Below are 13,292 nucleotides of genomic sequence, written 5' to 3'. Positions count from 1 at the left end.
ATGTTTGCATCAAAAGCTAAATCTGCTCCAGCTCAAACTCACGTTTGTGCATTTTGGCCTAAAGACAGTGGTCAAGCCCTACCATTTCTTTCACTGCATCACAGGAAAGCTGCGTGACATTTTTTGTAGTACTATGCAAATAAGAAGTTGTCTGTAGTTTCTGATGACTGGTATAGGAAGTCTCTGTTGAGCTCAGAGTTTTGCTTTTATTCCTACTGGGTTTGTTCCTACTAGAAGTACTGGATGTTGAATTAATTAGATACTTCTCTAGGTTTTGGCCACCTCGCGTTCTGTGCATTGTGGCTGATAAGCCATTACTGGCATGCAGCAGCACTGAGCTGAGACAGATGTATTCTGAATTATCAGTTTACTTTTCAGTGAACAGTGTATCAAATCAGCTGTCAGACTTACACAGCTGTGCTTGAAATGAAACACGGGAAAATGTAAAATTTCTTTAGCATAAGGGTTCTTCTCCATATGGTAAACAGTATATAAATCTGTCTCTTTATCGACAACATCTGCATGGCCTCAGAGCATCTGTGGGACCCTGGGCCCCAGGTCAGCATCCAGCATGGCTGCCACAATCAAAAACTTTACAAGAAAGCTAAGATTTGCTTGGATGCAGTTCTGTGTAGCAGAATCTATTGTGCTCAACAGATCTCCAACAAATAGGAGCCTGTAGCATTTGTTTCCTCTGTTGGTTTTTTTCTGACATACTCTGTCTTTTACATTTGTACAAACATGTACAAGAGGAAAGACAAAATTTATTGGCCAAATGAAGTGAGAGTTGTGCCAAAACAGGTTACAATAGAGAGTATGAGGAAGATTCAGAACAACAAACACCTCTCAAATCATAGGTTACTCTTGTTAATACTTGAAAGAAGGCTTGGTAGTAGGTAGCCTCTTGCTGCAGCTTGCAAGCCAGAACAGTAAAATGTACTTACCAGAAATGTTACCTGGATGTGCATTGACTGGTCAGAAGTGTGCTTCCTCAAGCACTAATGACAAACAGAACCCAGAACTGCCCATCTGTATTAATGAAAGGTAGGGTCCTTCCCAGCACAGCCCTCATTTTAGCCTCTTCCCATTTTGTGGAGGTTAAAGAAGTGCATTCTGTGACAAATTCAGGCACTCACATGCCATACTTTACACCATGGCATAACATACCCTGGGGCTAGATTTTGTCTAATCCCCTCTTCCCATTGAAATAATATTCAGGCAAGAAAAAGGGGTATTAACAGGAAGCAGAGTTGTCCAGAATCCTGCAGATGCCTTCTAGCTAGCAAGGTATTAAGTTATATAAGGGTATTTTGTGATGTCATGATTCCTTTTATTTGTTATATATGTATATAACAAATGTGTATATATATGTGTATATATATATATATAGTGGACAATTTATCTCTTATTCAGCAACAGAGGCTGAAAAGCTTTTGGCTCCTTCTCATATCAGGAGATGTATACTCTTCCTGCTATGAGCCAGTTCCTTGTGTAAGTCTCTCCAGAGCAGCTGTAAATGAAGTAAAAGTACAGATAGATGCAGGCAGATCTGGAAATACTTAAACACCAAAGTAGCTAGGTTCATGCTAGCTGTATATTTCTAGGTGCTGTAAATCACAAACCATGTAAATTGGGTGGAATTTGGGAAACATTGGCCACTGAAATACTGACACTTGAAGGAGCACTGAGTAGATCAGCAGGAGCTCTGAGTCCAGTGCTTTGCTGGAGGAAGGAGTGAGGATTTCTAGCTGAAAGCTGCTGAAAACAACATGACTGAGTCCTTTCTAGACTGCAAGTACCATCAGCTGTAGGCCTGGGCATACTCTGCTATTCCCATGCTTCACGTGCTTAGCTTATATTACTAGCTAATTAAAGTTGATTTCAGACACAAACCCTGTGGACAGTCATACAAGTGGCAGGCTCCAGAACAGAAGAAATCTGAGACTGCAGAACAGTTATTTTGGTAACACAGCATACAGGTTCATGGTGAAAGAGCAAATATATCCCAGCTGTGCTCCAGGGGACGAGGCAGCAGGATGCTGTGAGCAGAGTAGATGCAGAGGCATGGTTCTGTAGCAGTGTCAGGGCTCAGGGACATGAGGAAGGTTAACATCTCCCTCTGCAGCTTCTGCCACTGCTGTCTTGTCACGTGTGGGAGACAGCACTTCATCCGTTAGTGTTTTCTTCAGGGTTACAGGGTTTTCCTTGTACCTGGGTTCTTCTAGCTTAGATTTTTGAACAGTTGGAGAAGTATACTTGACACTCAAGTTTAAAATAGAGTTACAAACCAAATTGTGCAAAACAAAGCTGTAGGCTTTTGAGCAGAAGGAGCTCAGTTCCTGCTTCCATCCAAGTAGTATAGACCTCCACTTGTATCCTCTACTGGGCATCTGTGCTGGCCCTCGCTCCATACCTATGTGTGTGCAAGCAGAGGAAAACTGCACCAAGTGCTTAGAGGCTGAATTCTGAACTCCAAGCCACTTGTAAATAACACCAAATAATGGGCTAATCTCCTGTAGGCTAAAGGAGCCTCCAGCAGGCACATGAGCTGCTGCTGTGTGGCATGGGAGAGAGATAGGGCAGCTTTGTGGAATGCCATGGTATAGTATTCACTCGTAAGGAATGGCCTGTTCTGACAATAAGTATTTTTAGCATAGCATACTGGCAGAACTTGGACCTGGAATATAAAGATACCAGCACCATTTCTCATAAATGTTTTTGCTGGAATCAGCAGCACCATCTGCCCTTTTCTGATGCACAGGCAGGACCCTGTGTGCCATGCTTTTGCATAAATTACCATATTATTATGGAAACTTTCTTTAGGAGTATGCAGCCCTAGCTTGGTCCGGAACTCCACAGTTTCCCCTTGTCACTTCTTGTTCTCACAGCTGATATCTGGGCTCTACAAAGCACAAGCCATGCTGATTTGATAGTGTGAAATCTTTGCTTTCAATTGATTTTAAAAGCGTGCTCCTTATTCTTTTGTGGGTAGACACGGCCCAGAAAACATAAAGCACTATAAGCCAGCCAGCAGTTTGGGATGAAAGCAGTGAGCAACTGGACTCTAGCACCAAAATGAAAAATTGAGATGGGGTTCCTCTTATGGGAGCCCTGGTCCTTCATCAGCGTGTTACTTTTCATGTAGTATGGATCTGCGTTTGAGACACATTTCTCACTCACCACATCTTGTGCCCTATGCATAGCAATGTGGGAGAAAACAGCAGCCAGTCAGAAAACAGCAGAGGGTGTGAGCAGAGGCTGTTGGCAGTGCTTGGCACAAAACTCTTGGGCCAGCTCTGGCTGTTCCATCACCTGCAGCTCTTGTGTGGCAAGAGGCAAAGAAAGGAAGGGAAAGCTCCTGAGGTCTGAATCGAGAGAAGCTTTGAAGAATCGGAAAACAAATTGCTACTCATTAAAGCCTGCGTGATTTATGGCATGTCATTTGCATGCCAAAACTTTCCTAAACAAAGCTAATTAAGGAGCTGAAAGAGCCTTGCCTCCAGAAACAAGGCTTTCTGCTCTAACTGTTAAATAGCTGCAGTCAGGTTTGATAATTTACCACTGTGTTAAGAGCCTCTGCTTCATGCCCATATTTCCATGCCACACATAGAAGCGTGCATTTCAAGGGACTCACCAGCACTCACGATGTGTAACAGGCAGCTCTGACAGGAGGGAATGAAAAATGAGTGTTTTCCCAGCCATCCAGAGCGGCCTTTCTGCCACTGCTGGGGGTGTCACCAACCTCCTGGCGTTCTGAGAAAGTGCTTTTCAAGAGGCAGTTTATTTTAAACATCTGGTACCAATTTAGCAAGCCCCATAAAATGTAAGCTTAGTTCAAACAGTACTTTAGATGTTCAGGAAGAAGACACAAGAAATGTTTATATTCTCCTAATTTGTGATTTCTTCAGGACTGCTGAGTGGGACTACTCACTCATTTACTCAAATTTAAGCACGGACTGAACCTCGTCCTCTTTCAGATGCTTCAGTGAGATGTATGACCTGAAGGAACAGGAGGCTGTGGATGCCCCATCCCTGGAGGCATTCAAGGCCAGGCTGGATGTGGCTCTGGGCAGCCTGGTCTGCTGGTTGGCGACCCTGCACACAGCAGGGGGGGTTAAACTAGATGATCTTTGTGGTCCTTTTCAACCCAGGCCATTCTGTGATTCTGTGAAGGAGACGTTATCCCCAGCATCAGCTCTGTGTTGCTGCAGCTGGTTTGTCATAAGACCCCCAAGAAAGTTTCATTGAAAATAGCTTGGGTGTCTCTTCAGTACACACCGACTCCTCTGACTTCACTGCAGATACACTTCTGTAACGTCTGCTTGTAGGAGATAGTGCAGATGAAGCTGCAGCTGATGAAAAAGTGGCCTTTGGTACTGAGTACACAGAATTCCTCTGAGCTGAACTCATGGTTCAGCCTTCACTGGAGCTGCCAGGACAGCTTGGGGAGGTAGCAAGGACACACACAGAACTGAGAGAAGGAAACTGAACAGGTTTTGATTGTACTAAATGCCAAAACCTTGCTATACCACAGAGAGCTGTTAAGTAGTGCTTGGTTTGTTTTGCTTTGTTTCATTTTTGTTATGGATCTCTTCAGTTAACGTTTGTGCTGCCCTGCAGAAGCAAGCCAGCCTTAATTTGTGTTCACACACCTGTGACACCAGCCAAGCCTTGCAGAGCTCTCCAAAAACAGGCCTGCCAGGAGCCTACAGGCACATGATGGTAGAGGAGCCAAAGCCAACATGAATGTAGGCGATAAGGAGTTATTAACTCTCAGAGAGCAAGAGCAAACAGCTACCAGAGGCAAAATGAAACATGCACTCACTGTATCACTGACTTTGTAGAAAACCATCAGCGCAACAGCTGGCTCTTCCTTAAGACACTGCATGCAGCTCAAAGGGCAGGAGAGTTTGGAGAACATATAATTAACTTCGCCAGATTGCTGTTGTTCTCCCAATCTATTCATCAGTTGGATGTGATGATCCTGAAGCTCACTTCCAACCTGGATGATTCTATGATTTATGAATCATCTGATAGTTCCTCCTGATATTCTTCAGTTGTTTTCATGCTTGCCAAAAGATGCTGCTTAGCTGCCTAAAGTGTCCACCTGAGCGCATTCTTAGCTGATGGCCAGAAAGACTAAAATAATTGAGTTATTTAAGCAGAGCTATTCAGTGTCTCAAGACAGATTTCCTTGCCCGATGAACAGCCTTCCAAGTATTAGGTTCTTAGGTCCCGAGAAAGAGAAAGTTGCTCTTCTCTAACATCTATCTTCAGCACTGATCCCTGGGCCTTTTGCCAGACAGATCAGCCCAGTATCTTCTGATGTTCTGTTTACATACATGACAGTGCTGGTGTCAAGGGATTAACTCTAAAAATCACAGATCTACCCCAACTACATATGTTGGAGGTCAATCTTCTTCGCCGAGAACCTCAGTCTCAGTTCTCTTCATTCTTTTCAAACAAAGCTGATTTGAGAAGGTGATAGAGTGTCTTTGTGAACATGATTTCTCCTTTCTCTGCAGAGGCACAAATGAGCTTAAGCTGCTGGAAGGTGAAGATGCCATGTTTGTCTCAGGGTTTTTACAGAAGGAAAGATAGTTCTAATGAACAGAGAACATGTTGTCAAATCTATAGAATGTTGCTGCCCAGGGAGAAGTAGAATGAGAAATGTTTGTCATTCATAGAAATGTACCAAAAGTGTGAGGAAACACTGACATCTTGTAAGGAAAACATTCCTTACTCTAGATTTTCAAGTTCTGCATATTTTCTGCTTCAAAACAAGAACCAGAAGGTATTTTTGCTCTTTAGATTGGGGTTTAGCTGATACGGATACTGAGAATTCGATCACATTTAGAGATGTTTCTTTTTTAAAGCAGAATTTTAAATTTTTTTTCTGACACACAAATTTTATCTGATACACAAACTTTCCCATTCAAATTCAGCTTTGGTGTAAAATCTGCTGACGGTGTCTCATTCATTTATAAATCATGGTGGAACGTAGAAAACTTGAGTGAAAAAATCCCCGTCCCAGCAAATGCAGGCAGGTGCAGCTGTGAGCATTAGTACAGTGCACTGTAGGTGCCTTTGACATTGCCTTAGGCATTCAAATTTGGCAGCCTGATGGGAGCAGTGCAGCATTTTGTATGGCAGAGAGAAGTCAAATGATTTTCTGGTTAAACATTGAGCCTATTTTGACCTCTTGGCCATAGCAGAATGGCTCCTAGCAGCACCAGGCAGAGTAAATCATAAGCTACTCTTGATTTCACCGTAGACCGAGCTGTTGCAGTGCACAGAAATTGATCTCACCTAACTTGAACTGAAACTGGGCATCCAGTCAAACCGTGGTGATAATCCTGGGAGAGGAGGGGGAGACCTGCAAACAGCACTGCATTGCCCTTTACTGGCACACTCATCTTAAGGTGGAGCAGGTGAAGCAGGTGGAGAGCTGTGTGAAGATGCTTAGTTCTTCCAGGTTATCCTGAAAAGAACAGAGAGGACGTTTGCAAGGCACCTCATTTGAAATTTGACTTGAATCTTACTGCAGCCTTAGTACACGACTGGAAGTCATCATGAGGGAGCCAATTTGCTGCAAATCCTCCATTTCATCACGTGCTGACTTCCTTGCATTCACAAATGTTAATACCTAATTCTGAAATCCTGCTTAGGCAAGCGCAGGTGTGTGAAATTGATAGTAGGTTTGTATCTTTAGCTGTGCACATAGCAGTTATTATGCCTGATAACAGCAGAGTTGTGTATTTATTGGATGTGTTTTTCTTTCAGACTGCTTGTCTCACACAGCGCTAGAAGTTTTATCAAAGAGGTGTTATGGGAAACAGAGATGCAAAATTATTGTCAGTAGCCAAGATTTTGGAAGTCCGTGCCTACCTGGAGTGGCAAAACACCTAAACGTCAGCTATGCATGTGGTAAGAGCAAATGCATGGAAATTTTAAAGCCCTCATTCCCTGTAAAAATGTCTTACTGAAATAAAGGCTTGAGGTTATGCATCACTCACAGAACTGAGGCAACACAGACAAGAAGGAAGAGTTTCTCATTTTCTTTACCATAGATTAATATGTTTTCATCGTGGGAAGGCAGAGTTCCCTGCAGTTCTTTTTCTCAAAAGCCAGAGCCACGAGACAGCAAAGTATAGCACAAATACAGATGAGAGAAAAATGATTGCAGGACTTCAATGCAGTGCCTTATATAGGTGTTGAATCCTCTTAGGAATGTCTTTCTCTGGCTGAGGACTGGAACAGATTTCCTCAGCCTCTGCTTTTGGGGATGAACTGTGGTCCTCAGAGGTGGCTGCCTGACATGCTGGTGGATGTGTCCAATCAGTTTTACCAAGTTACTGCTCTGCTTGCTGTGCGTAGGCTGGGAAGCTGCTGGCTTCAAGGAGCACTGGCTATCTGTGTACTTTTGGGAGTAGCCATGCAGGACTGACTGCCAGATCACTGCCCACCTGAGGATCAGAGGAAAGGGAGCCCCAGCTGTTCCCTTGCTGGCATGAGAGATTTTCTCTTCCAGTCTCTCCATGTGTACGTTGTCAGGCAAGAGGCACTGCAGCAACTCTCCTCTCCACATTGTTGAAGAGAGCTGGAGCCTGTCTTTGCACTAACAAACACACAACATTATTGTGTGTTTGCCTTCATGCTGTAGTAACTTTATGAATGTGTTAATGGAATTCTCTTTAATTAGAGTAAGGATAATTACAACAGATTGTTCTTTCTTACACACCCGTATACTGGAAAACAAGCGTATGTTTGTTTGCAGTGAGGTTCTGCATTCTGATTTGTAGTGAACTGTTTTTGCACTAACGCATGGATAATAAATAGTGCCTGTGTGCTTTGCTGGCACACGCCGAAGACTTTTTCTTCTGCCAGATCCTACTGAGCTGTGCGGTCTGAAACATTAGCCAACGGTTTGCAGGTCTAATTATTTTACAGATCATCTAGGGAACATGGGAAGAGGCTGGGCGTGGTCCAGAATGGCATTTTACATTCTTTTCCCTCACTAGAAGATCCCTGCTAGGCTGATGCTTCCCAAGCTGAGGTACATGGGCATTTTTCTGAAGTGACAGGGGCAAAGCTGAGCAGACCCTATTTTCTTAGGGCTGTGACACACTTGAAAGCATGATCAGGAATGTGAAAAACCACACTCCCTATCTCAGAGGTCAGCAGCTAGTTAGTGTCTGCCTGCATTTGTATTTTGTGGTTAATAACAACTTAGCAGGAGCTGGGAGATGCTGTTTTTTCACAGTCCCAATCCCACAACCTCCTCAGCATCACCTGAAGTCTGCAGAGACTATAATCTATCAGCTCCTGCTGCGGCAAGGAGCAAGCCCCAGGAAACACAGCTTCTGCCTGCACGTCCTGGATGTCTCTGGCAGTTTACAGTTGCTTGCTGGCTCCTGCCCTGCCTGGCAAAGCAGAGCTGCACAGGATCTAATGTAGATAAAAAAATCCTTCTGCTGTTATCAGCTAGTCTGTCCAGTGACCTGGGCACACCTCATCTTAGTTAAAGTCCTTATGACTATAGTGTGTCTGAAATTAAACCCCAACAAAAATTAATAGTGCAAGTAGCCAAGAACAGTACAAGCAGCTGAGAGCTTTTGTTGCCTGTAAAATTCTAAATCAAACATTCCCCTGCAATAGATATTTGCATGAGCAAAGGATGCTGACTTGGCAGGAGGTAGGACAACAGGACAAGACAAGGCTACACAGTCTGACAAAGCTGGTCCAGGTATGTGTCCAGCATCAGGACTTTCCTGCCCATCAGAATGTGGCAATCCCAAAGCAGCACTGCAGATTCCTTGTGTACTGCCTTCCTGCTACTTCCGTAGCAAACTCTTGCACCTCTCAAGCACACTGCTCCTAACAGCCAGGTCTGTGAATTCAGCATGTGGTCTGAAAGGAAACCAGCCTTGTCCATCAACAAAAATATTCTGCCTCTGCAGAACAGTTAAGAATTACAGTGGCATGCGAGCCAAAATAGAAATTAGTTCATTTGTCCCTATCTCTGTTGGCTTTCTATTGCAAACAGGAGCAAAGAATTCTAAAAAAATCCTTCATCAGGAAAGGCAACAGTTATGACTTTGAGCCCACACACACAGAAGAGTTCTGCTCAGAAAGAAGAGCTATTTTTAGTTGTTTTGAATGTAAAAACTATGCTAAGCCCCAAACTTCTGTCTCTGTTCCATTTGACTTTCTTTAACACTGCCTATTGGCAAATGTTTGTGTGCAGGATATAGGTGGGCTTCAGACTTGGAATTTCTGTCTTTTTTTCCCCTTCACATCAGTCTGAAAATCAATCAATCTGCCTTCATACAATACAGAGAACAAGTGCCAAGATCTGAATCCATGAAGGGCCCATTCATCTTGTGCACAATCTGAGAGCTCTCCATATCTACACAGTGTGCTTTCTTTCAGCTCTTTTATTTGTTTTAGCAAGAGTGGGAAAACATCCCAAGAGAAAAAAAATAAATGAGAATACCCAGTAGCACCCTGCCACCTCATCCTCAGCATCTTCCCTCTCTGGGACTGCTCACTTCAGAGGCTCTGCAGAGAATGTCAGACAAGTCTTTAAATGTTCCTGGGCCGTTCTGACAGTGAATTGAATCTGAGTCAGCAACCTGCCAGGGCAGCCGAAAGGGCCAACCATACCCAGAGGTGCACCAGGCCCAGCACTGCCAACAGGTGAGAGAGTGGGAACAGGCTGCCCAGGGCAGTGGGCATGGCCCCAAGTGCTGGAGTTCAAGGAGCATTTGGACCACTTTTTTAGACATAGGGTTTGGATGGTGCTGTGTGGAGCCTGAAGTTGGTTCCTCCTGCTCAGGATGTTCTGTGATTCTGGCTTTTTCTACTTTTCTCTTTTTCCTCTACAGCCCTTCTGTAGTAGAAGGGCTGCTCCACTCCCATGGGTGTGTGGGGAGATCAATCCCCACATGGGGCTGCCTCCCCCTGCAAACTCTGAGAAGCCAAGCTGTGCTCAACTCCTGGCAGGTGAGTGACCCCAGAGATCCAGGTTTCAGGGTGTTTACCTGCCATGAGGTTAAAATGCAATCATGTGAACGTTAGCCAACAGCTGATGGCATGGCACATAAGAAACACAGCTGTGGCCAGGGATTCCAGCAGGCACTATTTCTCCAGCTGCTGCCATCCTTGCAGGGCACAGCCTTAGGCACCACCATCAAAAGCCCCATTCATTTAGAACACAAACACTCCTTGGCTGTGAGGGTGCCGGAGCACTGGCACAGGCTGCCCACAGGCTGTGGAGTCTCCTCCTTGGAGATGTCCAAAAGCCACCTGGACGTGGCCCTGCGCATCCTGGTCTGGGTGTCCCTGCTGGAACAGAGGTTGGGCCAGGCGGACTCAGAGGCTCTGGCAGCCTCAGCCACTCTGTGATCCTATCATGGGGAATGGTAATTGACAGGGGATCTGGTTTGCAAAACTGACAGTGCATCATTTGCCTTTCTTCTTTCCAGTTCCTAAATTCATCCTCACAGCTGTCAACCACCTGGTCACTCACAGCAATTCTTCCGTGAAGCAGAATGATGGTGAACATGGTAATTAAAAAAACAATAAGATAAAAATAAAAGGTTTACAGTAGGACAGTACAGTACAGTACAGTAGGACAGGCAGTAGGACATCGTGGTCCAGCAGAGGCGGGTGTAAGGGAGGGGACAGTGGGAGTGCTTCTGGGACAGCTTCTCTCTGCCTTGCGGACACAGTTGTCACAGCAATCAGGAGGGAAGAGCTCACAAGAGGCCCTGCAGTCAGCTGTATGTGCCTTATACTGCTTCTGAGGAGCTTGCTCCTCCTAAAAGCAAATAAAATGAATGATGTGGCCGGTGCATATTTGCTGTCATTGCTGATGAGAGCACTGCAGTGATTGGTCTGGGAAGTCCGTTCGGCAGCTGTGAAGGTAATGCAGTAAATTATTTCTGACAGCTTAATGGGAAGAGACAAGGTGGTTCACGTGGTAATAATTTCTTTTTTAAAATAAGATTTCCATTTTACATGTATTTGATATTTTCAGTACCTTATTAATTATATTTTACTTCAAGATTTATCTTAATATTTATTGTACTGAGCAACCATTATTTGGTTTAACAATCTGCAAGGTTCCTATAGCAGAGTGCTGGTCTGCCTGTGTTTTGGACAGACTCATTAGTTCAGAAGGGATAAGGGGAATATCAATGTGATGGCTTTATCATCTACAGTGTGACTGATTGTTCTACCTCCTCTCACTGCAGGTATTGATATCGATCCAAAGGAATCAAGATCTCCAAAGAAAGATGGCACCATTGTTAGCAACTCCTTGGCTACATTTGCATACATTAGAGGTAGGAAAATGAGGCAGCTTGGTTCATTATGTGTTGGCATTTTGGAAAGAAGGGGAAAAGGGAAGATGACTTCAGAAGCTCACAGCTGATAATCCCACGTTTATAGTAATAGTATTATTACAATATAATTACAGTCCTGTGGATGGGACTATCGCAGTCTAACTGACATTTACAGAATATTTTCCATCCTGAAGGATCCAAACTCTTTTAGGGACTGCAGCCAAGATTTTTTCAATTAATATTTTCAGTGGGGGCTGTTGGTTATTTGGTATTTTTAAAAATCTGGTCCTGATCTGGGAGCAGTGTTGGAGACATCCATTTTTGGAAATGTTGGTTTACGTAAGTATAAGGATCACTGAAAAGCAGTAAAGAACCACCCAAACAAAGAAAGCAGCCCTCTCCAGTATGGGCCATGACAGGTCTTGTGACTTGGCAATGCTAAGGCAAATTTCATTGAGGCCAGTAAATTCACGGTCAGGAGATCTCTGACACCATGAGAGAAGTCTAATGGATTTCAGAAGTAAGCATTAAGAAGCAACTCCAGAATTAAGATTTCTGCGCCTCTAGAAAATGGCAGAACCGTGCAGCTGTGGAGTCCCTGCCTCTTTTGTTGCTTTACTGAGATGCTATCTTAGAACGTGTTGGAAACCAAAATGTTCCCTACCTAGCCTGGGCTGGGAATGCTACCATAGCTCCTCAGAGCATGGAGCTGCTCATCCCATAGAATCAAAGAACCATTAAGATTGGAAAAGATCTCTAAGATCACCCGGTCCAACCCATCCTCACCACACCCACTGCCCACATCCCTCAGTGCCATGTCCACACAGTTCTTGAACACCTCCAGGGACGGTGACCCCACCACCTCCCTGGGCAGCCTGTTCACCACTCTTTCTGAGAAGAATATCCAACTTGAATCTCTTCTGGCACAACTCCCCCTCATCCTATCGCTGTTGCCTGGGAGAAGAGGCCAACCCCCACCTCATTGCAACCTCCTCTCAGGTGGTTGTAGAGACTGATGACGTCTCCCCTGAGCCTCCTATTCTCCAGATTGAACAACCCTCATGTCCCCTCTTTGCGAAGGTAAGACCTATTTAGGCTGGATGGCTGGAAAAAAAGTGTATTTCTGATAGGTGATTAAAAATGCTAACAGAATGGTGAGATGTTATTCGAGTATGTTTTTAAGAGATTGTGGGTTTTGCACAGCAAGCTGAAAAAGCAGAGGTGGTAGAAATGTCAATTTCCAAGTGCGGGATGTTTCTGGGGCAGGATGCAGCAAGTCTCTCCCAGCCCCACTGCCACTACAGCCATAGAGTGCAGGGCATTGGGAATGGCAGCTGGCTGCTTTGTAGCTACACTTTGGCAGAGCTGGGGAGAAGTTTATGCATTGGATTTCTAATTTCAGATCACCCGGAAAGAGCTGCTCTGCTGTTTGTGTCCAGTGTTTGTGTGGGATTAATCCTCACGCTGTGTGCTTTGGTGATCCGCGTGTCCTGCTTTAAAGACTTCCAGAAACTGCAGGGAAAGAAGGAGCACTTGGTGCCAGAAAGTGATGGAGTGGATGAGAGCAGTGAGAGCGAGGAGGAGGAAGATGAAGACTCCTCTGGGTCAGAGCTGCCGGACGAGCTAGCAGAACTTTACAGACCTTCTTACTCAGGTTATAACTCAGCTGAAGCAGCGGACCTGGCTGAGCGGATAGAGCGGAGGGAGCAGATCATGCAAGAAATTTGGATGAACAGTGGTTTGGATATGACACCGCCCAGAAATATGAACACATTTTATATCAATGAGGAATAATGGCTTATTTCGGATGATGCTCTCGCCCCTTTTTTTTTGTTTTTGTTTTTAAAAAGAAATGTACCTTCTGTGAAGGAACATTTGTAACAGTACAGATAATTATTTCTAAAGTAAGAAGAAAGACGTACAATAAAAAGAGAGTTTCAAGCC

General features: G+C 44.4%; 1 protein-coding gene across 2 annotated transcripts in view; it reads left to right on the top strand.

Annotated features, from left to right (window-relative positions):
* The window catches only part of EVA1C (eva-1 homolog C), a 36,113-nt gene extending 22,821 nt beyond the window's left edge, over nucleotides 1–13,292 (top strand). For both annotated transcript variants that reach the window (XM_042867118.1, XM_042867119.1), the window contains exons 5-8: nucleotides 6,784–6,927; nucleotides 10,488–10,568; nucleotides 11,259–11,348; nucleotides 12,751–13,292. In XM_042867118.1, coding sequence (XP_042723052.1) covers nucleotides 6,784–6,927; nucleotides 10,488–10,568; nucleotides 11,259–11,348; nucleotides 12,751–13,142 — 707 coding nt within the window. In that variant the 3' untranslated portion in view covers nucleotides 13,143–13,292. The remainder of the gene's footprint in view (nucleotides 1–6,783; nucleotides 6,928–10,487; nucleotides 10,569–11,258; nucleotides 11,349–12,750) is intronic.

This window comes from Lagopus leucura, unplaced genomic scaffold (genome assembly GCF_019238085.1).
Source record: "Lagopus leucura isolate 7727_CA_CO unplaced genomic scaffold, USGS_WTPT01 Super-Scaffold_100001, whole genome shotgun sequence".
NCBI classification, from domain to species: domain Eukaryota; kingdom Metazoa; phylum Chordata; class Aves; order Galliformes; family Phasianidae; genus Lagopus; species Lagopus leucura.
Note: the sequence above shows the minus strand (reverse complement) of the source record. Positions and strands in the feature narration are given on the sequence as shown.